The sequence below is a fragment of the Coturnix japonica genome, chromosome 19, assembly GCF_001577835.2.
Source record: "Coturnix japonica isolate 7356 chromosome 19, Coturnix japonica 2.1, whole genome shotgun sequence".
NCBI lineage: Eukaryota > Metazoa > Chordata > Aves > Galliformes > Phasianidae > Coturnix > Coturnix japonica.
The window spans coordinates 5,062,529-5,089,907 of record NC_029534.1 but is presented as its reverse complement, the minus strand read 5'-3'; the positions used below and the strand labels follow the sequence as shown (position 1 = coordinate 5,089,907).

At 57.1% G+C, this 27,379-nt stretch overlaps 4 protein-coding genes across 7 annotated transcripts in view; 2 read left to right on the top strand and 2 right to left on the bottom strand.

Moving 5' to 3' along the window:
- Positions 1 to 11,848, bottom strand: part of ABR (ABR activator of RhoGEF and GTPase) — a 29,908-nt gene extending 18,060 nt beyond the window's left edge. The window contains exons 1-2 of one of the 3 annotated variants that reach the window (XM_015880693.2): positions 11,723 to 11,848; positions 1,894 to 2,078 (exon numbers count right to left, since the gene is read on the bottom strand). In XM_015880693.2, coding sequence (XP_015736179.1) covers positions 1,894 to 2,001 — 108 coding nt within the window. In that variant the 5' untranslated portion in view covers positions 2,002 to 2,078; positions 11,723 to 11,848. Of the gene's footprint in view, positions 1 to 1,889; positions 2,079 to 6,065; positions 6,258 to 11,722 lie in introns of those variants that run through there. The other 2 variants (XM_015880694.2, XM_032448448.1) reach the window with 2 other exon arrangements.
- A 5-nt stretch (positions 11,849 to 11,853) lies between these two features.
- Positions 11,854 to 15,711, top strand: BHLHA9 (basic helix-loop-helix family member a9). The gene has a single exon (XM_015880895.2). It carries the CDS (start codon positions 14,698 to 14,700, stop codon positions 15,337 to 15,339), a length of 642 nt encoding a protein of 213 aa, XP_015736381.1. The 5' UTR covers positions 11,854 to 14,697; the 3' UTR covers positions 15,340 to 15,711.
- A 1,196-nt stretch (positions 15,712 to 16,907) lies between these two features.
- On the top strand, positions 16,908 to 24,435 carry TRARG1 (trafficking regulator of GLUT4 (SLC2A4) 1). The gene is made up of 3 exons (XM_015880896.2): positions 16,908 to 17,374; positions 20,393 to 20,525; positions 21,069 to 24,435. Exons 1-3 carry the CDS (start codon positions 16,985 to 16,987, stop codon positions 21,074 to 21,076), a joined length of 531 nt encoding a protein of 176 aa, XP_015736382.1. The 5' UTR covers positions 16,908 to 16,984; the 3' UTR covers positions 21,077 to 24,435.
- Positions 22,969 to 27,379, bottom strand: part of GOSR1 (golgi SNAP receptor complex member 1) — a 25,857-nt gene continuing 21,446 nt past the window's right edge. Inside the window, exons 9-10 of one of the 2 annotated variants that reach the window (XR_001559007.2) lie at positions 27,182 to 27,372; positions 22,969 to 26,706 (exon numbers count right to left, since the gene is read on the bottom strand). The gene's annotated coding sequence lies outside the window, so the exon portion shown is untranslated. The remainder of the gene's footprint in view (positions 26,707 to 27,181; positions 27,373 to 27,379) is intronic. The other variant, XR_004309316.1, reaches the window with a different exon arrangement.

Genomic DNA, 27,379 nt, shown 5'->3' with positions numbered 1-27,379 from the left:
CTGCAGTGACCCCTGAGGGCAGCAGAAGGGATCATGTCCCATTAGGGCATCTGACCCCCCCCCTCACAGGTAAAAGCTCCTGGGTCCCCCCCGGCTCCAGAAGAAACCTCAGCATGGATGTGGTACAGATGCATGGTACTTCCCAAAGCACCCAGTCTACATCTAGCAGTTCTGTGGGGCCTCACTGGGCCTGGCGAGTGGGGTAAGAAGGGACTGGAGATGCAGATATCTGCAGGATCTAATGCAAGAGAGCCGTTTCAGCCGTTTTCCCACTCTCCTCCGCAAGGGAAAAAAAAAAAGGGGAACCAGTGGCTGCGGATGCTCAGCCCCCACAAGCTTCTCGCCTCCCTACTCCTGTCAAAACCTGAAACAAACCACTGGTGCATGAAAAAAAGGGAGGAAGGACTTTCTGGAGCCCTTATCTGCATCCACACTGCACCTCAGGCTTGGCACATTTGGTAAGGGGGCTCTTTCTGAGGACCCCGTGACATAGCCATAGGGTCACCAGGGTGGGGAGAGCCATCTTCAGTACCAAACCAACACATCACCCCCTGTGATGTGGCCACAGCCTCTGCCAGGATGCTCGTGGCTGCAGGTGGGATGGGCTGGTCCACATGCAGCTGGGGGAGTTACAGGCTCAGTTGCTGTCACCCCAGAAGCTCATAAGATAAGACCCTGCCAAGCTGGAGATGCCACCTCCAACACTAGATGGATATGGGATGTCAGGGTGAGCCAGGCACCCTATGCCATCCACACAACAGGGCTGCAGCTTAAACACATGTGCCCACCCAGAGGCACTCCAAGACCACAGCTGCTGGCACCCAAAGGCACTCCCCCTAAGCCCCAGCCCAAGCAGCTGCAGATAAAGGGATCAGAGGCAGAGCTGGCACTGAGCTCTAAAGCCCCCAATCCTGTTAGTGCTGGGCCAGCACTGAGCTGAGACAGCCACTGGAGATGGCATCACTGCCTGAAAGCAGAAGGGAACATCTCCTGGGTTACTCAGAGCCCCACTGCTTCCCCATGACCACCCTGCCAGGGGATGAGACCCCACTGCAAGTGGGGTACCAGGGTGGGGGCTGACTCAGCCCAATGTTGGGCAGCCAGGGAACCATGCCTGGGGACACAGCAGCTCAAGGAGGCGTGATGTGACCCATGGGATCCACATGGGACTGGACACAGAGGATGCTGTGCAGCACCCATACCCCGGGGAGGAAGCCACACCTCTGTGCTCCTCCGCCTCAACATCCGGGTTAAGGCCTTAACTCCCTCCATGACAAAAACCTCCACATTTTTCCACACTGCCTCCTCCCATGTCCCTGTCTCCCCACCCCCCACAAAGCAGTCCCTATACACAGGGTGCAGAGGGGACAGCAGCTTCCAGGTCTCTGGGACAGCACAGCACCCCCTGGGTTATAGAGAAACCCTCATTCTGGATAAAAACACCCTCCATTTTCAGTTCCCCACTCCAAAGCTTTCCAAATTTCTCTCCTGGAAAAGGCAACGGATAAAAACCCAGCAGTTCTGCAAGGATGTTAAGAGCTCAAGGAGTTAAATCTGAGTTTCCTTTTAAAGAGAAAGGAAGGGGTGGACACGGTGTCCCAGTGCAGCTGGCAGGCTGTCCCCAAGTGCCACTAGATGGAGCCTGCAGCACGGCTGCTTCTTGTCCCCTCGCAGAGGGGCAGGGGACACAGCAGTGCACCCAAGCATCTCCCAGTTCGGCTCCAGCTCGCAGTGTGACCCATGGACACCTCACCATCCCCAACTCTGGGTTTGGGAAGCCGAGTAGACATCGCACACATCACAGCAGCATCAAACCATCACCAGGAAAGAAGGCACATCCCAGCACCAATTTGCACAGGTCCTAGTGCCAAGCTCAGTGCCCAGATCACCTACCCCTGTGTTGAGCCCATCCGTGGGTGTGGGTGAGACGCCGTCCCCGCTCTCCTGGCCCCGAGCACTGAGCTGGGGGGACATGGTGGGTGATTCGTCGATGTAGGGCATGGCTTCCGAGCCTTCTGGCAGTGTTTTGGGCTCCTCATTGCCCTCAGCATCATAGTCCTCTGTACCGTAGTTGAAATCTACCAGAAGAAGAGAAGATGGCGGTGAGCATCCAGGAAGGAGATGGGTGATGAGGGGGCAGGGATAACAAACATTCCTGGACTCTGTCTCACCCCATAGTGACCCAGGGGCTCATAATCCTGTTCCCAACCCCTAGGGCCACATAGGGACAAGGACACTCACTCCACACGGCTGCTGCTGCCCACCTGCCGACCAGCAGCTCTTTTTCCCCACATTTACATAATTCATGCTGCCGGGAAGCCGCAGCCTGAGTCTGTGTGGGGGCAGCTGCTCCTCCAGACAGCCCGGCCCTGCGCCAGCAGCCCTGCCCTCAGCGCCAGCAAGCGATGGAACCGGGCCGGCATCCAACCCTCCTCATCCTCACTGCATGCCACTGAGGGGGACACGGCCACCCCACCTGGAAGAATGGGGACAATGTTCAACCTGGGGGATGGGGGAGCGATGCCAACATGGCGGCTTAGACCACGGCAGCTCAGCCCACCTTCATGCTGCCAGCAGGCCATGCCACCACCCTTTGTAGGCAGCCATACCCCCCTTCCCCACACACATAGAGCTGTTCTGGGGACCCTCAGCCCTCGGTGGGAGCTGAGAGCGGCCGAGCAGCAGCGTGAGGCCTGGGAGGATGCAGGGAGGGCCCAGGGCGCAGTGGGGGCCCGGGGTACATCCGAACCAGTTCCTATGGCAACAGCAGCGCTCGGTGGGAAGAGGCGGCTGCAGCAGCCCCGAGATGCTGACAAAGGGGAGGGGGAAGGGAGCCCGGCTGCAACACAGGGACCCCTCAGTACCTTGCAAAGAGGATGAAGACACACAGCCCCTCACCCTGACCCCCACAGGTGTCCCCATGGCTGAGATCCCTGCTCAGAAGGGCACTGGGATGCACGCATCCATCTCCAGCCAAACCCTGCGCTGTTGTTGCTTCACCACCCCACTGCTTCAGCTGGGGAGTCCCCTGGCTCCCACTAGCATCGCTTGTCCCATTAATATTGCATTCAGCTCAATATTTAAAGCAGATAAGTGTTTAATTCAAAGAGTGCAGGGCCAGGAGCCGTGCAGTGCTGGCAGGGAGGGACCAGGACTGTCCCACATCCCAGGGCAGGACAGGAACCCCAACATGGCACAGAACATCCCCATTCTGCCAGGGAAGTACAGCTGCTCTCAGACCTCTCTTCATTAGCAATTAGCTGCTAATGAGCAACCTCTAGAGGCCTGATGCTGCCACCTCACACCACCCACCCTGGGGAAGCCCAAAGCCCCTCACATAGGGGCCCTTCACTGGCCAGGGTCTAAGGAGAGGAGCAGGGAGGGAGCAAAGCTGAAGGTCCCTCCCTAAAAAATTGTCAGCTCCACACTCCTGTTGGCCAAGCTCTGCAGCTTCAGGCTGAAGCACAACACCCCAGCCCTGAGCCCACCCCATCCCAGCACCCAAAAATGGTGACGTGGGGACAACTGAGGCCATGCCAGTCCTGACAAAGCCACCTCAATGCCAGGGCAACAGCAGCAGCTGGCAGCAGCAGGAGCCCACACTGAGCCTAGCAGCAGCACTGACACCAGGCCACCTCCCCACCCCATTGCCAGCCTTGGGAGCAGCTCGGGTAACGAAGAACACCGTTTTAATGAGGCAGCTGGGGACCTTGCCAACTGCCTCCGGCAGTGGAGGTAGTGACAAAGGCACAGAGGCACAGAAGGGGAAGGGATCAGTCCATGGAGATACAGGAATGGCCCCAGACCTCAAGCACCCATTGCTTGCCCCCAGCCTGAGCAGATTTCAGCCCCAGGTCTGACTTGGAGATAAGCTACAGACGGCGGCCAAAGAAATATGGAAGGAGAGGGACCCTTGGCAGAGTCCTGTACCCTGCTCAGGAGCCCAGAACACACTAAAGGGAGGGTGCCTGGGCACCCAGGGGACACTGCCAGTGCCATGTCTCCATATGCACCAGGACTGTGGGACAGCAGGAGGTGCCTCTTGGCATCCCAACCTTCCCAGGCTCTCTGAAGCAAATCCCCCCATGTCCATGGAGCACGAGTGGCTCCATCACTACACTCACTGTGAGGACAGATGGGCACAAGTCAGGATGTGCTGCAAGCAGGGATCCAAAGGGATGTGCCATCACTTGGCACACAGATCAGTGCCTGATGCCATCATGGGAAGGGGACCTTGCCCACGCATAGGGGATACTGAGGGCCTGTCCTCTGCACGGCCCTGCCTGCAGAGCCCAGCAAGCCCAAATTGCACTGCTCCCTCCTCCTCCTGCAGCTGCATTGCCCCTGCAGCCTGTTCTTGTGCCCATGCCAAACCCAGAGCTATTTTTGCTCCACAGCAGCAGTGGAAACCCTCCTGCTCCACCCAAGATGTGGGGACAGAGGAATCAGAGCCCACTCCAGAGCCCCTCACCCAAGTCAGTCATAGCCTGGGTTCCCTCAGCAGTGCTGCAGCCCCCAGCACCACAGGCTTGTGCCTGAGGGACACCTGCACCATTGGTGTCCCACAGCACGATGGGGTCAGGAATATGTTCCCATGTGGAAAATCACATCTCAGCTCTGTTACCCAAACTGATGCCAGTGAAATGATGCCTGAGAGTGAGCGTGGCCAAGGGCGGCCACTGGCTCCTCCCAAAGCGGGCAGGTGACAGCACTGTCACAGCAGCACAGTGTGGCATTTCCTTTGCTTTCCCAGTTGGGCACATACCGCATCCAAGGCTCTGCACAGCTCAACGTTCACCTGCCCTATCCCATTCCCACAGTTCAACATCCTTACGGTGGGGGGGAAGCAGATTCTGCCATTCCCAGATTGCAAGGTTTGGGAAAATGCCACGTTTTTACTGGGTGAAAATTCACCATGACAACAGGATGCGTGAGCTGGCCTCAGACCTGCCTCCACAGGCCTCCTCGACACAAACACCATCTCCTCTGCACCCACGCTGCATCCTCCCTGCCAGCAAAGCATCCCAGGATGCTCACAAGCCCAAGTGCTGAGCTCTCACCGATCCCAAGTGCCACTATCCCTGGGCATCCTGACAGTCCCTGGCGCTGTGGGCTCTGCAGGGAGGCAGCTGCAGGGAGGCTGGGTCTGGAGGACTGCACAAGCTGGCACAGAGGGATGCTTTAGACTGCAAGGGTCTGCCTTGAAGGATCTGGGATGGAAAACTTCAGAGGACTCAGCCCTGCACACTGTGCCCCCCTGATCAACCCCAGCTCTGGGTTCACAAGCGCATGAATTGCAAGTTCAAATATGCAATTACCACTTGATCCCCATCCTGCCTCCCCACCCAAACCTGCCCCACAAGTGCCAGGCTCTACGCTCAGCCACTTCCCAGATATCATCCACAGGAGAACTCGCACCCCAAAAATCACCCAGCAGTGCGCGCAGTCTCAGTGCTCCCCATAACGTAAGGCAGAGACCCAAGCCCCCCATCTCCCAGCTCTATCCCAGGCTCCCTGGGATGCTGATGCCTGCACCAGGTGTCCCAGGACCAGTTTATTCCTCCCACACCAGGTCCTGGCTGCCCATCCATGGGGCCAGGAAGGATTCACAGCCCCAGCGCTGCTGTAGGGGACTCCCTGCTGCCAACCCTCGGGTTCCACTATCACGGGGTTGCATTTACACTGCACCCTCCTGCTAAAATCACTGCTGGGGGAGAAGAGACGACCCAGAGCCACTGAGAGACAGGGTCTGAAGCATCACCCCTGTCCCAAGGCACCCCATGGGCAGAGCACACTGTCACATTGCTCTGGCACCAGCGAGCCTCACCAAACCAGTACCACTACCTCCCCTTGCAATGGACACCGATCCCCACTTCCAACCCCAGCAAATGCAGCCATGGTGTGAGGGATGCTGAGGGATGGGGGAGCTCTGCCCCCACCAGCATCACCTGCCCGCTGCCCACCCTCAGCTCAGCATCACCAGCACATCATCCATCCATCACACAACAGATAGTGGGGGTACCCGTCCCCCTGAGCCCTCCCGGCCCCCAACCCCAAGCACGTACTGCTGTAGAGGGTGTCGATCCAGGACAGTCGCGGCAGGCCACGGTGGCTCAGCGGCTCCATGCTCGGCGTTCAGCCCCGCCAGCCGGCTCTCATCTCACAACAAAGGCAGCGAGGGCGGGAGGCGGGGGGCTGCAGGCCCAGGCGGGGGCTGGCTGGGAGCAGGGCAATGCTGCCTGCCCGGCCGCACAGCGGTTCTTCTTCTGCCAAGGGAGCCCAGGGAAGGAGGTGCTGGATGGCGATGGCAGTGCGTCCCGCCTCCCGCCTCTGCCTCGCCGGGGGGAGCCGAGCCCTGCGTCCCCCGCACGCAGCCAAGCCAGCCCCCCGCGGTGCCTGGGGACAGGAGGTGGGGATGGTGCGAGGCTCCAAACAGAGCACCAGGCAACCCCGGAGTCAATGGGGGGACACGGGAGCACTCACCTCTGCCCCAACCTCACTCTCACCCCCACACTCCAAGGATGCCCCAATCCCAGCCAAACCTCACAAGCGGAAGGATGCCCAGCTCCCAGACCCCTCCTAGTCCCTCTCTCCAGGAGGAGCCAGCAACCAGGGACCCCTCCACTGCCCCCACAAAGGGCTGACACAGCTTGGCATGGGCAGGCAGGGGTTAAACTGCCCTCCCCATCTGTGTGTAGCCAAAGGAAATACAAAGTGCCAGAGTCATCAACCCCAATATGTCACCACGCCAGCCAAGCGTTCAGCCTGCCCTCCTCCCACCCGCACCCGCACCACTGCCCTCGTCCCACTGGTGCGGGTGGCATCCCAAGGCACTGCCCTCAGCCACATCCTGCCCTGCATGGGGATGGGCTCAGCCCAGGTGATGGGGACAGATGGGAGCTATGTGGGACGGATGATGCTGTGCAGGACACGTGGATGCATTTTGGGGAGCACAGCTTGGTGCAGTCAACAGCGCACAGTACCACCCAGGCACAGCCCTACATCCCCAGAGGGCCGCATCCAGCCCCCACGGGCTGAGTCACCACGTGCTGAGTCAGTGTTGGAGGTGCTGCCATTTCCCAGCCCTCATGTTTCTGAGTGACCTGAGGACCCCTGCACCCCACTCTGCACCCTGGCACTGCTTGGTGCCACAGCTCCCCTCCCCAAGCCACATATGGTGCCTGGGGGAGACAGGCAGTGTAGTGACACACTGCCCCACACAGCGAGTACGTCCACTGCTCTCCTATCCCCAGAGCCCCTACCTGAACGACTGCAAGACACAACCAGTCCTGATACAAAACCACTTCCATCCTCCCAACCCCTGCGCTTTGTCAGCGCTGTCCAAGCCCACGCAGCACAAGCCAGGGCTGCAGATAGGGACGGAGGAGATGGAGGAGGAGGAGGTGGCAGCAGCTGCTTGGTCTGCAGCAGGGAGCAGGCATGCACACATAGGCACAGCTGAACCAGGCCCCCACAGTGGCGAGGTGCAGAGCTGAGCACACACATCCTCCCCAAGAGCAGAAGATGTTGCGTGCAGGAGCAGCAGCACCACTGGGGGGATGCAGCACCAGCACAGCCCTGCAATGAACGAGGGCAGGCAGCTCTCAGCATCTCCTGTGCAGCTGAGTGTCTGTGCATGGTATGCCTACATCACTCCCCTTGTGCATCAGCATGAGTGTGGAACCTCATGCCTCCCTGAGCAGCACTGGGGGGAAACCAAGGGAACCCCACTAAAAGAGCCAGCAGCGACAGCAGCAAACATTGCAGCTCAGAGATGCTCAGGAAGGGAGCAAAGGACACAGGCCAACTCTGCTCCATGGAGGTAGGAGCCATTTGGAGCCATATGGAAACATCGCATGAATTTGGGGTGAAGGAAACACTCAGTATGCACCAAGATGCCCAAAGCAATGCCATCCCCATGCCACCACTGATGGCTACATGTAGCCAACACACATCCTGTGGGCCAACCAGCTGCGCCAAACACCTGTGCTTTATTTCGGTTACTCCACTCTATTTGCCTTTGCAAACAAACAAACGCCCACACCAAAACAAACAAACACAACCCTACTCCTGCACATGGAGCACACCCAACTCCCAGCAGCAGTGCCGCAGCGTGGACACCCAGAGTGTGGACACTCCTACAGTGGGAACCACACACTCCAACACACACCAACAGCCTCTGCCCACAACAGCTTGTGTTACTGGGCACGTTCTTATGACAGATCCCAGGCTTGCTGCCCCCACGCTGCAGCCCCGTGCCCTGTTGGATGTCTCACCACCAGCCCAGCATCCACTGGCTGCAGCCGGGCAGCCCACGCACTGCTATTTCTGGGCTCTTGCACAAGAGGATGCTCCAACCACAGCCACGCGGCCCTGGGGTGCTGCGGACGGGCAGCAAGGGGAAAGAGAGGGGGAGGAGGAATCGGTGGAGAACATCCAACCAAAAGCAGAGCGAGAGAGGCTGGAGGAACCCCAGCACCAAGGCGGGGGGCTGCAGAGAAGAAGAAAGAGGCTGGAAACTCGGGAAGAAAGCGCCCGCCCCGAGCACAAAGGTCTCCATCTGCCAGAGCTCTGCACCATCCCAAAGCTCTCGGCTGGGGCTCAGCGCAGGGCAGACCCGCCCAGCCCCAGGCCAGGCTCTGCAGCTGAAACACATCCAAGGGAGCCGAGAGGCGTCGCTGCTGCTCATCTACATATGCAAATCCTCCTGCTTAGCAAACACCGATAAAGACAGGAGGGATGGCAAAGCCGAGCCTATTTTAAGATGCCTTTTAGAGGCGAGGAGGGGAAATATGAGTGCACCCCAACAGCAGCACCCATGTCCAGCAGCTGCTGCTCCCGTGGACACCGTCAGGAGGTCTGCAGGAGGAACGTGGAGATGCTGGGGGTAAATGTACCAGTTTTCCTGGCCAGATGCACATTTTAGCCCTTGGCTAACCTGGGATCCCTGTATGGACCCAAGGGAACACCTCCCCCACCAGCAGAGAACGGGAAAAAGAGTTTTCCTGCAGCTGACGGGGGGGGGGGGGAACCCCCCCAACAAAAACCTCCCTGCCCTAAAAAAAAGGGCCTTTCCACCAAAAAAAAAAAAAAAAAAGAAAGGAAAGAAAAGAAAAGCAAAACACATTTCACAGCCACAGTAGGATTTACAATGCAAATGTATTCAGGCCCTGCAGGGCACTTCTTTACAGTTTTCATTAATGGTACCAACCTGCCCCAGTGTCACCTCCCCAGACCCCCCCCATATCTCCAGGCAGCTCCGTGCTTGGAAAAGCACTGTGTCCTGCACCTCCCAGCACAGCGCTGGGCCCCACAGCAGATGGGGACGGTTCAAAGGTCCCAGGCAGGGCTCACACACACACATGCTGGGGTTTTGTTCCCTCCTGAGCAGTTAAAATTAAACACTGCCGCTCTGCATGTCCTTCCCAGACCAGAAGAGGAACTCACAGCGCACTCAAAGCCAAACAAACACTTTTCCAACAGTGGAAAACACTACGAAGTTAAAAAATAAAGAGGACACAGATGTCATGGCCAGGCTTGGGGCCACCCACACACCTACAGCTTCAGCTCCTGCCTGAAGCCCCTCCTTGCTGTAAAGGGAGAGAAATGGAAGTACAGAGAAGCTGCAAAGTGACGGCAAAACATTTCACTTTCTGTCACCTCGTGCACACCATGAGCTGCTCAGGACAGAAAGAGATGCATGGAGACAAACCTCGGACCACGTGCTGTTTCCTGTTCTCCTTTTTATTAGGGCTTTTGGGGACCTTACAAGAGAAGGATGAAGTATCAGCAGGGAACACGGGCTCCTGGAGTAGGGATGAGCCTCAGCTCCACTGGGGCTGTGCTCACTACCACTGTGCCATAGGGACCCCACTGCTGCCCCCAGGATCTGGGTCACACTTCCCAAGGTCACAGCGAACGTGGGGTGGTTGTGCTCATGGAAGAGGCCACGAGATGTGATTACAGATAATGGAGGAATGTGGGTTTTACTCACAGCATCCTGCTGTGCTGTACCTGACACCAAACATTCTGCCCTCATCCTGCTGGGCTGCAGTGTGTCCTCAAGAGGAGTTCATGCAGCAAAGCAGCTTCACGCAAAGCAGACCTCTTCCTAAACTTCCCAGCAATGAAACCCAGCATGAAGGTGTCCTTCCCCTGACTGCAGCCCAAACACTGAGCACAGAGCATCCCCTCAGCCCCCTTCTCAGTCCCCAGCACAGGGACAGGTGATGGTCAGATGGAGGGAATGCCAGCCCTTCGCACACTTCCTCTCAGCCATCTGTTTGCTGACACTTTGATTGGGCCAGTCCTAAGCAAGCTGGCACGGATGTTATCTCCAATGCCAGCATCAACATATCTGGCTGTCACACGCCCTCCTCTCACGCAATAGCTGCAGACGGAGGCATCTTGCAGATATCCTCGCTTTAAATCAGATTAATCACAAGCTACTTAACGGAAACCACTGTGTTTCCCATGGTAATTCCTACAAAGACAATACCCAGCGCTGCTGCATTACGTTACTGTGAGCTCGGCCGCCTACAAAAGGAGAGCCCCAAACTTCATGAAAATACCAGGGGACCCCAAACCAGACAGCACACACCAACCACAGCACAGCACAGCTGGGAAGCATCACTGCAATCAGGAATTGGTTGTTACAGCTGAACAGTAAAGAGAAGTGAGAAGAAAAGGCAAGAGCAATAAATGAGCCACGTAACTAGAAAGGGGGATCCAATCATCAGCCACACGCTGCTTATTGTATGCTCAGACTCTGCTGTGAAATGTCAGCACACACTGAGTCCCTTATAATGCGCAACAAAGCAGTGCTGATGCCAAGCAATGGCATGGAACATGCTGGGAAGAGCCCATCACTGTCACCGTCACCATCACCCACTCAGCCCCCAGCTCTGGGAGCCGATTGTTTGGGCTCAGTTTGTTTGGGGCAGGGAACAAACCAACCCCAACCAACTGAGCAGGAGCAAAACTAATGCAAGTCAGTCGCAGAGTCAGCGACATAAGTGCCATCTTCTGGCTGTCAGGGCCGTGTTTGAATCGGGATGAAAGCACACAGGATGATGCAATAACAACTTCCAGGCCACTGGAAGTAGGACAATGTGACAGTGTTGGCTCCTTGCGCCCTCAGTGCCATGAAACATGCAGCAGCTTGCAAAATAGTGTGTCCTCGGGATGCCTGGACACCTCACATGTCATCCTTAGAGGCTGCAGGACTTCACACCCCTGAGCTAAGACACACCTGGAGGAAGTGGCTTTTGTGCAGCATCCCAGCCCCAGAGCTGGGCTGCTGGGCCGGTGGCACCTCACCAAGAAGTGGCCGCATGGGGTCAGCCCAAGGACGGGGCCTTGGCACAGGATGCCCTTGAGAGCAGGACAGCACGGGGCCGGGGGTGGCGTTAACTGAGGCACAAGGGCACTCGGTGCTCGTGGCGGTGCGATGGGAACATCCTGCGGAGACTGTCGGATCCGCTGCTGTGCCGTGGCACGGGTTGAACGACCATGTGCAGGGATGGCACAGGGTGGGGGGACACGAGCATGACGTCCTCGGATGTGGCACATGAGGGTTGTCCGGATGGACAGCACGGGACACCCCTGACCGTGCAAACGGGGACAGCCCGGTGAGGAGCTGGCGCGGGGGCTGCGGGGCAGCACGACCCCTCTCCGTACCGGGGGGGGGCAACCCCGCTGCCAGGCCCCCCTCGCCACCCACCTGCCGAGGACGCGTCCTCCGCTCCGGAGCTGCCGTCGCTGCCTCCCTCCGGGGAACTGCCTCGGGGGACGGCGGGGGGCGGGCGGCGGCGCGGCAGGGCCGGGGGGCGCGGGGGGGCGCGGGCCAGGGCCGCCTCCAGGTACAGCACCTTGAAGCGCTCCTCGGCCAAAGCTCGCTGCAGGCGCCGCAGGTGCCGGCGGCATCGCTCCAGCTCCCGCTCCATGGCCCGCACCGAGCCCAGCTCCATGCGGGGAGCCGGTTCCCCCGGGAATTCCTCCTGCCAGTGTCGGGCAAAGTCCGCCCGAGCCACGGACGCCGCCTCCTCGCCCGCTGCCATCCCCGGGCTTCCCCGCCGCCTTCCTCCTCCTCCCCCTCCTCCTCCTCCTCCTTCCGCCCCCCACCACCGCCGCGGGCCCTGACGTCGGCTCCCGCCCGGCCCCTCCATCCCGCCCCCGGCCGCTCCTCCTCGGCACGGCCCCGACGGGGCGGGCGTAGCGCTGCCACCTCCCTCCGGCATCGCCTGGCCCGGCTCAGAGCGGCTTTCTGCGGCCGGAGCTCGGCGTCCACTCCTGGAATATCGGAGGGAGCCGCCCCCAGGCTAAAGGAGGCCCACGCCTGTAGCAGCAGCTCTTCCTGCTCAGGGTGCAACCTGGGGTCTCCTGACACGTTTTAGGAGGATACTGAGAGGGTCGTGTACCCACAGCTGGTCTGAGCCCTTCCTGGTGAGGGTCCACCTTGGAGCTCCTGACACACACCGGGAGGTGCTAAGATGTGGCAGTGCTTGGTGCCAGCAGCATCAGAGCAACGAACCAAGTGGCACAAATCATCCCACACACTGCAAAGAGCTGCTTCTCAGCCAGCAAGATGTGAGCCTCAATGGCACTGAGTAGTGCCCGTGCCGTGGAGCCGCCCTATCCTAACCCATGTGCTGGGCTTGGGGCCATCAGCACCCCAAGGCTGGTGGTGCTCTGATGATAACACCTGGCATGATAACACTCTGATGGTGATACCTGGCTTGTTATCACTGACAATGACACCTGGCTTGGTGCACTGTGCTTTGCTCCCCACGCCCCACAAAGGAATGGCATTTCCCTTTTGCCACGGGAGGGAGGTGTGGGTGACTCAGGACGGTGATTCACAGCCAGTGTCCTTTGTTGCCACCTGGCTGTGACCCAGCAGGAAGAAAGCACCCTATTCATTGACGCAGGATCCCAGGAAGTGTCGCAACAGCCGCCTCCTCCATCCCCAGAGTGGTTGCTCCTGCTCCTGTCCCCACGGTGGCTGCTCCCGTGTCACCCAGCTGAGCTTTGGGGCTCCTCCTGGCACAGCCTCCCCTTGGGGACTGTGGGGCAGAGACTCCCAGTGGGGAGTCTTATCTGTGGGGCCAGTGACAGAAGTGACACTGGTGCCCAGGTGAGGACAGTGCCCAGCAATGCCCTGTCCTATTCTAGACAGACAGTCCATCCTCAGTGCTGAGACCCTTTACAGCAGATGGAGGAGGAGGGGGTACCACGAGCACCCACATGATTTATATGTGGCGACAGATAATTACAGCCCTTCCATCACCTGCCATGCAGACGGCCCAGCAGAGCTTTACACCACATTTCTGGCTGCCCATCCCAACCCATAAATCTCCCCAATTCAAAGCAATAAATCAGGGGGGACTGGGAGAGCAGCCCCAGGCAGGTGTCCCTCCCCACCTGCCCACCCAGTAATGGGCACGTAGATAGGAAATGTCCAGGATGAGGTGGGGACACCCGGCGGGCTGTGCTAATTACAGGCGGCAGGTGGCATCCGACGAGCTGTGATTTATGGTCCGGTCCTTCTGAGAGCTGGGGCTGAGTCCCTGCCGGTCTGGGGCCAGCAAAGCTTCATGGCTACTGCTCTGGGTAGGATGAAGGTATGATAGGGGCCACGGGCACGTCTATGTGCTCAGCTCTGTGTCAGCTCTACGTGCATGGCCCAACCCCCTGCACCAATAAAGCAGCCCCATGGCATCACAGAGTGGTATTTCCCTAAGTCTCTGGCATCAAATCGCCCCCCAGAAAATTAAATAGCTTTTGATTCCTGAGCTGAACTTGCAGCTTGCAGGGACTGGGGGACCAGAAGGCCACTGAGAGAACAAGAGGGTCACAGTGAGCACAGGTGAGTGCTCAGAGCTATTTGCAAGCTTCATTTCCCTTTGAAGTCCCACTGCCTCATCCTCCCTGCTCCCCGAGGCCCTGGCTCCTGATTTATGGGGTTCCTGAAGCAGAGGCACCTAAATTAGCTCCCACTTCAAAGAGCCAAGAGAGGAGAAGAGCAATAGACAAATAGCCCAGCTAATTGTGGCCATTGATCAACCCCACTGCGGGATGATCAGATAAGAAGGGATGGATAAAGGGGACCATGTTCTCCCAGGGCTCGGCTTCTGACCAGTAGCCCCGACAATTTGTCACAATGACTCTCCAGAGCCATTTTTCAAAGCATCGTTACCCCGTGTGCAGGAGGGCATTTAGCAGCTGCTCTGTAATGAAAAGGTGGGCAAAGGGGCAGGGAATGCAACTCCAAGCTGCCCGGCCCTCCTGGTGACCCTACATCCCATGGCTGGGAGACCCATGGGGAACAATGAGATTTAGAAATCAGTCTGTGGAGAACAAGGAGATTTGGGGCACGAGGAGAGTCATCTTCTCCACCAAAAGCAAATGTGGGGAGGCAGACAGTGCTTCAGCTCCTTTGCCACCTGCCCACTGATGTGGTACTGAGGGAAGGAATTAGTGGGCACGGTGGGGGTGGGCTGGGGCTGGACTTGAGGATCTGAGTGGTCTCTAACTGGGAGAAACCCCTGGGCAGGGCCAGCACCTGGGGGCTGGGATGGAGCCACGTGACGGCAGTGGGGTTTTTAGGGCTGGCTGCCTGACCCCAGAGCAGTGTGTGGCAGCCCTGGGGGAGGCAGGACCACAACAGCACCTTGTTCTGTCCTGCCCACTACAGCCATGTCCCAAGAAGCTGCAGCACGGCTGGGAGAGCCCAAAGGTTCGGATGAGGAATTGGAGCAGGGGGCTGCACCGCGAGCGTGCTGCAGGCAGGAGATGTGGATTCCTAAGGGGAGGAATGCAACCGCCTGCCTGGGAGACGCCGAGGAGATGAAGGTGAGGAAGAGGAGCAGGCCGGTGCGCTCCAAGGCCAGGAGGATGGCAGCCAATGTGCGGGAACGCAAGAGGATCCTGGACTACAACCAAGCCTTCAACGCTCTGCGGCTGGCCCTCAAGCACGACCTCGGCGGCAAGAGGCTCTCCAAAATCGCCACCCTGCGGAGAGCCATCCACCGCATCGCCGCTCTGTCCCTGTCCTTGCACTGCTGGCCCTGCACCCACTCCGAGTGCCGCAGGCAGGGCGTGCGGGATGGCTGCCTTGTGCCCCCCAGTGCTGTGGGTTATGGCTGCTATCCCCCCGAGAGCCAGCTCCAGTGCTATGAGAGCCCGCAGGAGGATCACCCAGCAGCCAGCCCTGTGTTCTACCCCATGGGGAGCCAGCAGAAGCACACAAGCAACCTGCAAGCCCTCCCGCTTGCACCGCTTCCCTGGCAGCTGGGGGGGTTGCAGAGCTCTGGCTTCCAGTGCTTCCCCATCCACTGAGCCACAGAGCAGGGAGGGTGAGGCTGAGCTGGGAAGGTAACAAAGTGGGGAGTGGGTTGGGACTCTGTGTGGGAATGGTGGGACGTGGAGCTCAGCTGCAGTGCCACGAGCCCAGCAAAGCCTGGAAACTCAGAGCTGGGAAGCGTGGAGGAGGTTGCTTTCTGTTCAAGGAAGGGCCAGCTCTGCGGTTTCTTTTCTTGTGAGGTTTCTCTGCTGGAAATTGTGACAATTATTTATTCTCTTTTGTTTGCTTTGTGAGAAAACATGACTTAAAAACCCAGCACTGGGGCACTGGTTGTTACTGTGTGCGATGTGGACAGATGGTGCGTGTGGATCACACTAAAGCCCCTGGCTCTGGTTCCAGCTGATGAATTAGGGGAGCTGGGAAAGGTTAACTGGGTTGTACTTTTAATGCTAAGCCCGTTGGTGCACATATTGGTGCCCATTCAGATTTGTAAGCCTGGACCAGGAGGGAAGAGAGACAGATGTCTGCCTTTAAAAAGTCTGCGCTTCCTCCTGGTGACTGCAAAGTGGTTCTCTGGGATGGTCTGGCACTGAGCTCATGGCTGGGGATGGGATGGGGGGGACTCAGCCCTCAGCTCCTCGTGTGCCAGTCCTCCTCCTCCCTTAGTCCCAGCGTGGGGTGGGGGACATGGGAGATGAACCTGGCAGAGGAAAGCCGCTAGCAGCCAGGAGGGAGAGCTCTCTGCTTAGCAAACGATCCTCCTCCAAGCGCTGCCGGTGTGAGACATCTTGGCTTTCATCTCCAGCAGATGTTCCCCTTTCCAGGAGGACTGCAGCTATGGCTGCTGGAGAAATCCTATGTCTTCCATCAGCATCCCCTGCTACGGGGCGAGGCTCTGCCTGTGTCCAACGCTCATATAACGGGATGTGAGCTCAGAAACACCAGGACCCAGAGATGTGAAAACCAAATCAAACCCACGCCCACCCCAGCCTCTCCATCGCAATTCTATTTTCAGTTTTTACCCCACATTTTGGTGTGAAAGCAAAACGGATGGAAGCAGATGCTCGGAGAGATGAGAGCAGGGGAAAGGCAAAACCCTTGAGACCATCGAGGCTCTCAGCTTCACGGTTACAAAATGTAGATCCCTTTGCTGTCGGGAGGCTGCGGGGTGGGGGGGTGCTGGGGAGGGGCCGGGGGACAGCGGCTCTTTGGGTCCCCGCAGAGTGACAGCGGGGACGGGGCGGGCCCGCAGGTGTCAATCCGCACCCGGGAATCCCCCGGCAAAACGGAGAGGGAGAATTCGGAGCCGGTGACGGAAGAGCCGCCGTTGGAAGGAGGCTCGGTGGGCTGCCACCATCCTCCATCCCGCCCCTCGCACCCGTTGCTGTGCCCGGGGATCAGAGCGCGGGGGGCTCCGCGGGGCGGGACGGAACCTCGCGGGTGGGGGTGGGTGGGAGGATCCCACGGGGGGATTCCCCTCCATCCTCAGCCCTCCGCATCCCGGCGAGCGTCCCCTCCTCGGGAGGAACGGGGCCAACCCGGGGGCGGTGCGCTGCCCTGCTCCTGCCCCGCGGGCAGAGCCCCGTTGGCCCCTCCTCCGGCACGGCCTCCCGCGGGGCGCCGAGCCCCGAGCGCAGAACGGCGGCGGCGGGGCGAGCTCCGAGCCCGCTCCGCCGGGCCATGGCGAGCGGCGACGCCCCGCCCGCGGGCTCGGGCTCCGGCTCGGGCTCGGGCACGGTGCTGCCCAGCCGCCTCCAGGAGACAGAGAAGCTGCTGGCGGCCACCGAGGGCCGGGAGGGCCTCCGGGGCTCCAAGTCCTTCACTGCCGCGTTGGCCGGCGAGGCGGAGCGCAACGGGCACGGGCTGTCCTACAAGTCGGTGTCGGTCGGGCACCTGGAGGCGGCCCCGCTGTCGCCGTCCCGGCTCAGCCTGGGCAGAGCCTCCTCCACCGCCACCAGCACGGCGGCTCCCGACCAGGGCCGCCCTCGGGACTACCTGGTGCTCGCCATCTTCTCCTGCTTCTGCCCCGTTTGGCCCATCAACGTGGTGGCCCTCGTCTTCTCCATCATGGTGAGTGCGGCCCCGACGGGCGGCATTGGGATGCGGCGCTGTCCGCGGTGCTGCGGCGGATCGGGGCGGGGAGCGGCCGGGCGGGGCTCGGAGCAAAGAAATGGGTTCTTGGGGCTCCGAGCTCGGAAGGGTTGTGCTGCTGATCGCACGTCTCGACTGGGGCTCTCTGGGACGGCTCACGGGGTGTGGGATTCGGGATTTGGGATGCGCAACGTGGGATTTGGAAATACGTGATTTGGAATTTGGAACGTGTGGTTTGGTACTTGGGATGTGGGTTCATTCAGGATGGGGGATTTGGGATGCGGTTTGAGGCACGCCCTGCCCTGACTCCATGCCCTCTCCCGGTGTCCACGGGCAGCCCAGTTCCCCACCGGGATGGAGCAGCGAGGCACAGACGAGGGCTCTCCTTCTCTCCACCCCTTAGCAGCCCAACCCAACCCTGCAGCACCGGGGGGACCCGGGCAGGGGGCTCACTCCTGCTCTCAGACACTTCAAAGGGAGGAAGGCTGCACCTGCAGCTCCCACAGTTGTCCCGAAAAAGCAATTTTTCTCCATTAAATATCCCCCACACCTCAGCAAACACACCGACATCAGAGCAGGGGAGAAGAAAGGCAGCCGCCTCCCACTTGTCTCAGCAGAACCTCGCCAGCACGGCCACCCCCTTTCCCTGCTGCTGCACAGCCCCCAGCCACCCTCCCTACCATGCATTTGCAACGGAGGCAAATCTCATCTTACAAAATGCTCAGGAAAAGCCACCCTGTGCTCTCCACCCAGAATACACAGGCGTCATTCCCCTACAGCACAGAACCAGGGATGAACAGCCGCCTCAAACCCTTGTGGCACCCAGGTACCCCCCCTGGTGGGGGGTGGGCAGCCTCCCGGCAGCGCGCTGACTTCCCTCTAGCTCTGCAATTGTGTATTTTCCTTTCCTAAGTCAATGCTTTTTTGCACATGAAAGCTTTGCTGGGCAATAAGCGGCGAGCAGAGAAGGAAGCAAATGAATGCTTTGTGGAGTTAGTGTCTCATAAATCATTGTTTTCTTCCAAATGCTGCTCTCAGATCCCCATAGGGCCCATGGCCAGGGGTGGGGAAACAAATAAGCTCCAGCCCTCAGGCCTTTCCTGCTCCTGGTGGTCCTGGGGAAATGAGCAACCTGGGGGCTCCTCCATTGCTCCTGGGGTGCGTCTGCTTGGAAAAGAGAGAGTCCCATGGGAGTGCAGAGCTCACCCAGCAGTGCCCAACATCAGGAGCAGATCAGGGGGAGTGAAACACAAAGTGAGAACCCACGCCGAGTAAAACGGGGTGCCCCAAATCCATACTGCTGCTACAGAGCGGTGTGGGAGAAGTCAAACTGTGTTATTCATGTAAATGGTGCATTCATCTATCTCAGTCTGGCGGTGATTTATACCTCCCTTGGAATGTTTTCTTCATCCAAATGCAAGTGTGGAAGATTAATGACTGATTCTGAGGAACGGGTGGCACTCAGCAGAGCACATCCAAAGCCAGTTCAGAAATGGAGAGAGGCTGAGACCATTTGTCTCTCTGTCCCTGGGACTGGCACAGGGTGGCTCTCCTGATGGCACTCACCTGGCTCCATGCGTTTTGATGTGGGTCCCTTCCAGTCCCAGCTCTGTATTCCCTAAAAGCTTCCCCTTGACACCAAGTCCTTTAGCACCATGCTGGCGCGTTGCCCTTTGGGGCTCCTCTGCATCTCGATTAATAAAGAAAATAGTCATGGTTTTGTGGAGAAAAAAAAAACACAAAATCATAGGGTGGCTGATAGGAAGCGTCTTTAATCAAACTGTTCCGATGAATAATATATGTGCAGAACCAAATGCTTGCTAAACACGCCACGTCGATGCTGATGTATTTTTCAGAATAGTTCAGGATAAACGATCACTAAACACTTCCAGATTCTGTAGTGATAAATATGTCGAATCTGTTAGCCCATATATTTTCCTTGGAAGACAGCTAGAGCTGCAAATGTGTTTCACCGCAATCTAACCCACACCCTGCAAAAACATTACACTTGGTTACAAACATCTGAGCCTATAAAAATCCCAAATGCCGGGAGCTGTCAGCGAGCAGCTCAGGGACCCCATCAATCGCTGCATGTCTGTATTCTCCCCTGTCCCTCTGCAGCTTCCCATGGGGATTCGTTTCCTCCCCTCCTGCTCTACAATGCAAACAAGCTCTTGGCTGCCTACCGCGGATTTTGGGGGTTGTCTGCCAGGTGTGCTGTAGGGAACCACAGGGAATGAGGTTTTGAGCTCAACATCAGTGCAATGGTTTGGCTGTGTGATGCCAGATTGCCATTTATGGGGTGATGCAAGCTGAGGGCAGCATAGGTAATGGAGCTGCATGGAGTTGGAGCTGTGCTGGCTCTCCCAGCTGCTCGTTTTCCTTTGTTTTCAATACAAGGAAGCTCACACATGGCACAAGGCATCTGAAATGCACATTTTTGGAAAGGAAAGTGCAATTGTTTGATACTTCTCCATCCTTAATTCTTGTTTCTTTGCCCACGTTGCTTCTCTCCCCTATGCTTTTTCCCTACCCCAAGCCTCCCCAGACAGCTGAGAACACCACCAATGGACCTTACAGCTCCTCATTCTATTTCTCTCCCTCTCAAACCCTTCTCAGCTGGTTCCACTGAAGGTTCCAGCTCTCAGAGCTCCCTCCATCCCCTACAGACCCCAGACCACCAGTGACTGCCTTCCTCATCCCAGCCCACCATCACTGTATTACCTTCGGGACCAAAGTCCCAAATTCCAGTTGCTGTTTTCCTTTTTTCCCCATAAAAGCTCCAGAGAGGGGTGGTTATTGCTGGTCAACACCTCCCATCCCAGCCTGGGGATCTCTCACCTAAATGCAGACCTGAACCCATTCATTGCCATCCTACACATGGGGAGCAGGAGACAACCAATGGGCTGAGGTCCAATCCATGTCCCTTGGTGTCACAGCTGCTGAATTTTGGGGCTGCAGTCTCTCTCAGGAGCTTCTCTCTATGCTTCCCCTCAGTCACGGAACAGCGGGCAGCAGGGGGATGTGGATGGAGCCCGGCGCCTGGGCCGCATGGCCCGCCTGCTCAGCATCGTGTCCATCGTGCTGGGGACCATCATCATCGTGCTCTACATCTCGCTCAGCGTCCGAGGTAACACCTCCTTCTCATTTCCCCGACTCAAGCAGAGACCTCTCCTTTTTTTCCCCTGCCCATGGGGCTCCCTGGGCAGTTTATGGGACACTCCTGCCCACGGGTCACATCATTCCCACCCAGCAGGAGGCTCCGAGCACATGCTGGGCTGATGCATCCACCACCAACAGCACACATGCAACATGCCCCAAAGAAGGGGTTGCTTGCAGCAGAAATAGGACCAGAATTTGAGGTCCTCCTCTACTATCCCATATAAAATCCCCCAGGCAAAAGATATTTTGGCTATAACCCAAGGACTTACCTTAGCGAGGCTGAGGTGGGTTTCTGTAATGGGATGAATGCAAAGGGACTGGGGCCACGAGTCAGCCTGCCCAGTAGTGCCATCCCAGGGTGTGTGGGGACCTTCCCAATCACAAAACCAGCTTCTCAGAGCACCTGGGGACATGGGAATGTCACATCTCGCCCTCTGCACGGCCCAAACCCCAACGGCATCAGGGGTGCCTCTGCTGGAAGCTGCCCTAAGACCTTCTTTCTGTTTTACAGTTTCCTAGAAGACGTAGCATGCAAATACCTCGAAGAGGAGGAAGACAGTGCTCCTTTTGGGGTTTTTTTACTTTCAGCCTTGCAACAAAAACTTGTGACAGCGGAGCCCGTCTGGAGGAATGTGCGTGGCTGCTCCACCGCCTTGTGGGGATGAACGGGGATGGGCACATGGCGAGGGGACGAGGGACAAGAACTGGATGTGAGCAGAGAGGAGAAGGGGAAATCCACTACCTCATTCCCCTCCAACGGGGTGGGGAGACCACGCTGGGGGATGGACAGGAGAAGGAGGAGGAAGATTCCAGACCGAAGCTTGTTTGAAGGAAAACATAAGGACGGACCGCAGCATTTTGAGGAATCCTCCTAAGAATTTTGTCGTTCTGGGGGGGTTGTTGGTTTTTAAATCATCGAATTCTATCTCTGCAAAAACAAACAAACAAACAAAAACCACCCAAAAGCTCAAACTGCCACCGGGAACAGAGTGGTGTTCCATGCATGAGGAGGGTGAGCTGCAGAGCGCGGCGGTGCTTGGAGACATGGTGGGTGCTTTTGTATTTTTGATGAAAAAACACACAAAAAAAAAAGACATCTGAAAAAGTGACCATTTGCATGCCTTTGGGAATGTTCTCCGTGTCTGCTCATCCATCCACGCCCCTCCATCGCACGCAGATGTCAGGGCTGGCAGAGCAGGGCGCTGCTGCATGTGGGAGCGCAGCGCTAGCGGAAGGGATCACGCTTTCTCCGTGCAACCACATGTTTCCTTCTCCATGCACCCAAATTGAGGTTAATGCCACCTGTCCTTGTTAACCCGTGGCAGCAGCACTGAGAAGCAGAGCCCTCCTACCTGCTGGGTCGCATTCGTCACACAAGAGCTGCAGCAAGACCTGGCCCTATGGCCACACTCATCTCCACTCACCCCTCCGGGCTCCAACTGAGGGCTCCAGGGGATCTTCAGAGGGATGGAGGAGCTCAGAGTCCTACTCTTCTCATTATCCCTCTTCTGCACCTCGGACACCTCCAGCATCACTGGAGCATCCTGGGCTCGGGTCCATGAGTATTATTATTTTTTAACATTTTGTATTTAACAACATGTAAAGAATGCTGACTTTTTGCTTCCCATCAGCCTCCCAGGGCCCGCTGCTCCCAGCCAAGTCTTCCACACCATGCAGCCCCATCTGACATCCCTGTTCCCACTGTGGGCTGATGCTGGCGTTGGCATTTCATTTGCCTGTGCAGGCTGTGCAAGGCTGTACATTTGCAAATGGCTCCTGGCTGTGCCCATCGGCTTTGCATTGGCCAAGCCTTCCTTTTAGCAAAACTTTGCTGGTGCAATTCCAAATGACAGATGTGGGAGCTGCACCCACTGCCCTGGGACGTGGGGTGGTTTTGGGGCACCCTACCTGGAAGACCCCCAAACCAAACTCAGCACGTCCAAGGTCTTTGTCCATGTGGGGGCTGCTGTACATCGTGATTTACTGGGAGGAGCCCCCGAGCATCCCTGTGCTTGCATCCTTCCCAAACTGGTGAGCATGGGGCAGGTGGGGAGGCAGCAGGGAGAGCCATAAATCCTCATACCATAGGGGTGTAGATGGGACTGTTCTTTTGTCACTTGTTCAGTTGCTCCTTGTTTCCTTTGGGTAGAGTTAATCTGAACCCAGGGGATAGGAGAGCCAAATCCCTGCGGCCACCATTATGTTTTCCTTTACATTCAAAGGGGCTGCAGGGACTCAGAGCAATAGCAGGGTACTACAGCACTTTCCTGGACTGCCTCCCCCACCCGCCCCTTGGCCTGCGCTTCATTGCAAACTGTGACCTTCTGAAAATGGACCAAATTCTCCTCCTGCCTTTTGCGACTCATTTCTTGCTTGCTCAGGGCTGGAGAAGCTCTGTGCTTGGCTGTGTGCAGAGCCCACTGGCACCTGATGTCCTGTCCCTCTTGGAGAAGGGATCCCCGAGGAGGAGATGGATCAGCACATGGGGGAAACTGCAGCACTTGAGAGCACCAAATGGAGGATGGAATGCTGCCCTGGCATTACACAAAGCCTTCCAGCTCACGGCCTGAAGTGCTTCGCTACGGCTGCAGCCCCGCGGTGAGGGCTGCTCTATTCTCATCGCACAGATGGCAAAGTTGCTCCAAGTCACGTGTGCCAGCAGCTCAGAAAAGAAAACAGTTCTTTCTCCTCCTCAACATAAACAGGAGGAAACGCATCCTTCCTTTAAAGCTGATGCTTCTAGAGGGCTCTGTGCAAACCAGGACCACCTTGAGGATGTACAGAGCAGGGCTGCAGGGACAGCAGAGGCACCAGAACCCATCTGAGCACAGGAGAGAGCAACAGCTTTCCAGTAAAGAACAAACAAACGAACAAAAAAAACCCCATACAACACAAAGACACCTCAACTCCTTCCCTTTTTTCATCTCCTTTCTGGCTGGATACAACTGCACCGCCCTGCACTCTTCAATACATCTCTGTGGTCCTCATCCCACACTTAAGACACAGTCGAACGTCTCTCCAGCCACACAAAATGTTTTCCTTCCTTGCAACCCACCTCCTGTGCTGTGCCAGAAGTCTCCCAGCACCAACCGGACCCTTTCCCCACACTCCATTAAGCTCCCTGTGTGCTCTGCAGCCCAATCCTGCACACAGCTTTTGCTGTGGGACTCTCCAGGAGCTGCTCTCTGCAGCACTGCGGTTTCAACCAGGCTCTTTGCAGGATGCAGTGACCGTGGGGCAGAAGGGATGCACAGCTCTCAGTGTCCAACTGATACCTGCTGGTGGAGGGGACCAGGAGGGTTTTAGCACAAAGGGAGGCAAATGACAGAAGAGCTTTCCCAGTTTGCTGTATAGGTGATGATTTCCCTTTTCCTAATTTGTTTCACTCCTTTCCAGTTGCTGCCAATTAAACACCAACCTCATTCCTGTTTGGTCTGAGCCCAGGATGGGGCTGAGCCACCCCTATGGGCTGCTCCCATCACCTCATCCCCAGCGCCCCCAGCCCCATCCCAGCACTTGGCCGCTCACCTGCTGCCCAACGTGAACTGATTGCAGACTGAAGGCCCATTATTTTCTTTCCACGTGCACTCTTTCATTTTGGCAATGCTAAAATCTCCCATGCTTGGGGACAAGCCAAGGGGATTGGGGAGGGAGGGGGGGAGGAGGGGAGCAGCCTTTTCAAAGCAGGGGGTATCCCAGGGTGCAGCCCCAATCCTTGGAGCCCAACTGGAAGAGCACTCACCGGTGCCATGGACACTCCGGGAATCTCCTTGTTGGTGGATGTTTCTTTTTCTGCGGGATGATATGGTGTACCTTATATACTTCCTTTGTATTTCTTGGCATGAGAAAAGAATTAAAATGTAACATGCATGGTCAAAGCCGGATTTGCTTCTTCTGTCTAAACGAGAGCAATATATCAAATTCAAGGTGTTGGTTTAATTATTGCTCCCCATTCTGAGAGCAATGCAGGGTTTTCACTGTGGCCACCAGGCCTCACCTCTGCAGCTCTGCATTCTGCACAGCCAATGAGGAGAGAATGCAGACACGTTCCAAACCCAAATCCTCAAATTATTGATCAAAACCACAGATCTCCTGAATGGACGACTGCCCTGGGCAGCCTCCTCCATCCCCTCATTCCTATCCCAAATGGTGGCTGTAGGAAGGAGCCCAGCAGAGCTTTGGGCTGTTGGTCGGCAGTGGTAGGGCCAAATCCCTCATTTTTTATCTCAAAAGACAAAAACTGCAGTTGTGGTTTGTGGATCCATCACCTGCATTTCAGAACCACGAGGTACTGCCTGAACAGTCCTGCAGCACACAGACCTAACCAGCCTTCTCCATGCCCTTCCCCTTTATCACAACACCATCTCCCATTGGGCTCTGCACCACACTAAGCCATTCTGAACATATTAACCCTATTTCTTTGCCACATCCAGAATTTTCCCAGTGTGAATCCCATCACCCGCAGCACAGAGTGCTCCCTCCACTGGGTGCAGCCACAGCACCAACCACTGCCCCGGAGCAATGGGCAGATGGAGCTCCAGACCTCAAAAGGTGGGAGCTGACGGCCTCTGCTCCGCTGTTTTGCTAAGGAGAGGGCAGTGCCAAGTGCTTTCACTCCTGTTTTATTAATACGCTGCTCTGATGGCTCATGTATAATAGATAGGAGAAGGAACAGCGAGAGGTTTGAATCCCATTTCCGCATGGATATGGTTCTCGCTGAGCACCATAAGCTCTCCATTCACCTCTAATGAGTTTGGGTGAGGTCTGGGGGTTTGGGTGAAGGACACGAAGTCAGTCACCGCTTCCCCAGCTGCTTTCCATGGGAGTTCCCAATGGAACATGGGGAGACGTCCAGATTTGCTCTGGCACCCATAACTCCGCACTCAGCCCTTTCCTTCTGCTGGCTGCTGATGGATCTCCAGGTTTCCTAAAATAGAGCCATACGGATTCTCCCTGAGCTGAGCACAGAGATGTGACGACCAAAGGCCCCCATTGCCTCCATTCTGCAGGACAGTTGGAGCTGCTGAAGGACACCTTACCCAGCTGTAACAGAGGGGGGAATGGAGCCTTCCCATCAAAACGCCTCCTCCTGATGAGCTCACAGGGATGGCTGACTGCAGCCTGCGGGTCCTAAGGAATTTCTCCCATTATTTGGTCTCAGGTGCCATTCCTCAAAGCCCGTCTGTTAAACCCCAGCTCTCAGCGCCCCAACCCACATGGCAGCATCCCTCTTCCCCCTCCTCCCACAGCAGCGCAGAGCTGAAGTATTCCTGGATGCAGACAAGATGAACTCATTCATCTCCCAAATGTGAGCTTTGTTTCTCCTTTATACGTTTCTAAACCAAAATAGAGGTTGGAAACTCTTCAAATTCCCCCAAACATCGGGAAACCCAGGAATAGCAGCTGGCTGTTCCCTTGCCCTGCTCTGTGTGCACCGTGGGCTGAATGCTGATTTGGGACGGGCTATTGCTGGGGGTTGGCAGCCCCCTCCACCCGCTGCCATGAGGCTGTCACAGCCTGACTCACCGCCCCACCTCGCTGATGGCTGTGGGTAAATTTAGCTCTGGTGACACACGCCTGACCCAGAGGGAACTCCATTATAGAGCAATGGGGAAACCGCTTGCTGCCCCCAGCGCTGTGCCACCGGAGCATGAGGATGCACCACCCTGCACTGATGGCACGTCCTCCTGCTGCACAGTTAACCTGGAATGGAATTAATTGTCATGCTGTCACCGCTCAGCACTTTCTGGGACTCCTCGCAGCTCCTTTATTTCCACCTGCGCTGTTCCTGTAGAGCTCCGAGCGAAGGCGGCCGTACGAATGTGATGGCTCAGCACCAACACAGCCAGCTCAGCACGGGGCCGGGGAGCAGCCTGTGTGTCTGGGCAGCGCTGGAAGGAAGTTTCCACTGCACAAACAGCAGCAAAATGGGACCTGCGGGGTCTGCAATGTGCAGCAAGAGGCCACCAGCTCCTCCAGGAGCATCTTCAGCAGGACTCAAGCTGAAGGATTCTGATTCCTCTTCCAAGAGCAGTGCGTGGGACAGGGATGGGCAAGGAGGGTGAGGAACAGCACCTGAAGAGGCTGCGATCTGCTTCCCAGCACTGCACATCACGGGGTGAGGATTCAGACAGACCTCAGTGGCGGTTCTGAAGAAGAAAGCACAGTGAGAGGACTACAAACGCTGCTTTAAATGGTGGAGGGAGTCAGAATGCAGCCAGACCTCTCCTCCTTTAAGAGCAGTGCTTCCAAAAGTGGGTTAGCAAAGCCTCAGGGTCCCATTAGGAGCAAGGAACGGTGACAGGAAATGGAGGAGCTGAGCACACACACCAAGCAGAGCGCTGGGAGGTGCATGGTTAAAAATGTATCTCTGATGCTTGTGCCACTATAAATTATTGAATGTACAGGGAGCTGGAAAAAAAGGATTCAACCCCATTAATAATTTACTTCCTAATCCAAACGAAGATGGAATTTTATGCACCACTTATTACCAGTGCAGCAACTGGGAAAACAAACGGCGCTTCCCGTCTGCAGGCAGAGCAGCCTCTGAGAACCCAGAGCCATCCCAGAGCCAGCTCTCCAGGCAAGAAGACTCAAAGCTGCCCTGAAGGAAGAACTGCTCACCCCCATCAGTCTGCAGGCACACGAGGGATGCAGGGATTCATCACTGCTGCAGCACCTCCCCAGGCTGCGGCTCATGCAGGGGCAGCTCCAAGCCGACTGTGGGTGCTGTTATGAGATGCTGTGGTTCATGGCTCTGGGCTTCCACGCTGCTTGCACTGAGCTCCAAGTGCAGGTCCACGCCTGGTGTTGTGCTGTGAA

What these genes read in the sequence shown, in the direction of transcription:
- BHLHA9 (XM_015880895.2), top strand. Translation starts at nt 14,698, where the DNA reads ATGTCCCAAGAAGCTGCAGCACGGCTGGGAGAGCCCAAAGGTTCGGAT.
- TRARG1 (XM_015880896.2), top strand. Translation starts at nt 16,985, where the DNA reads ATGGCGAGCGGCGACGCCCCGCCCGCGGGCTCGGGCTCCGGCTCGGGC. An exon ending in CCCTCGTCTTCTCCATCATG is followed by an intron (nt 17,375 to 20,392) that starts GTGAGTGCGGCC and finishes GCTTCCCCTCAG; the next exon opens with TCACGGAACAGCGGGCAGCA.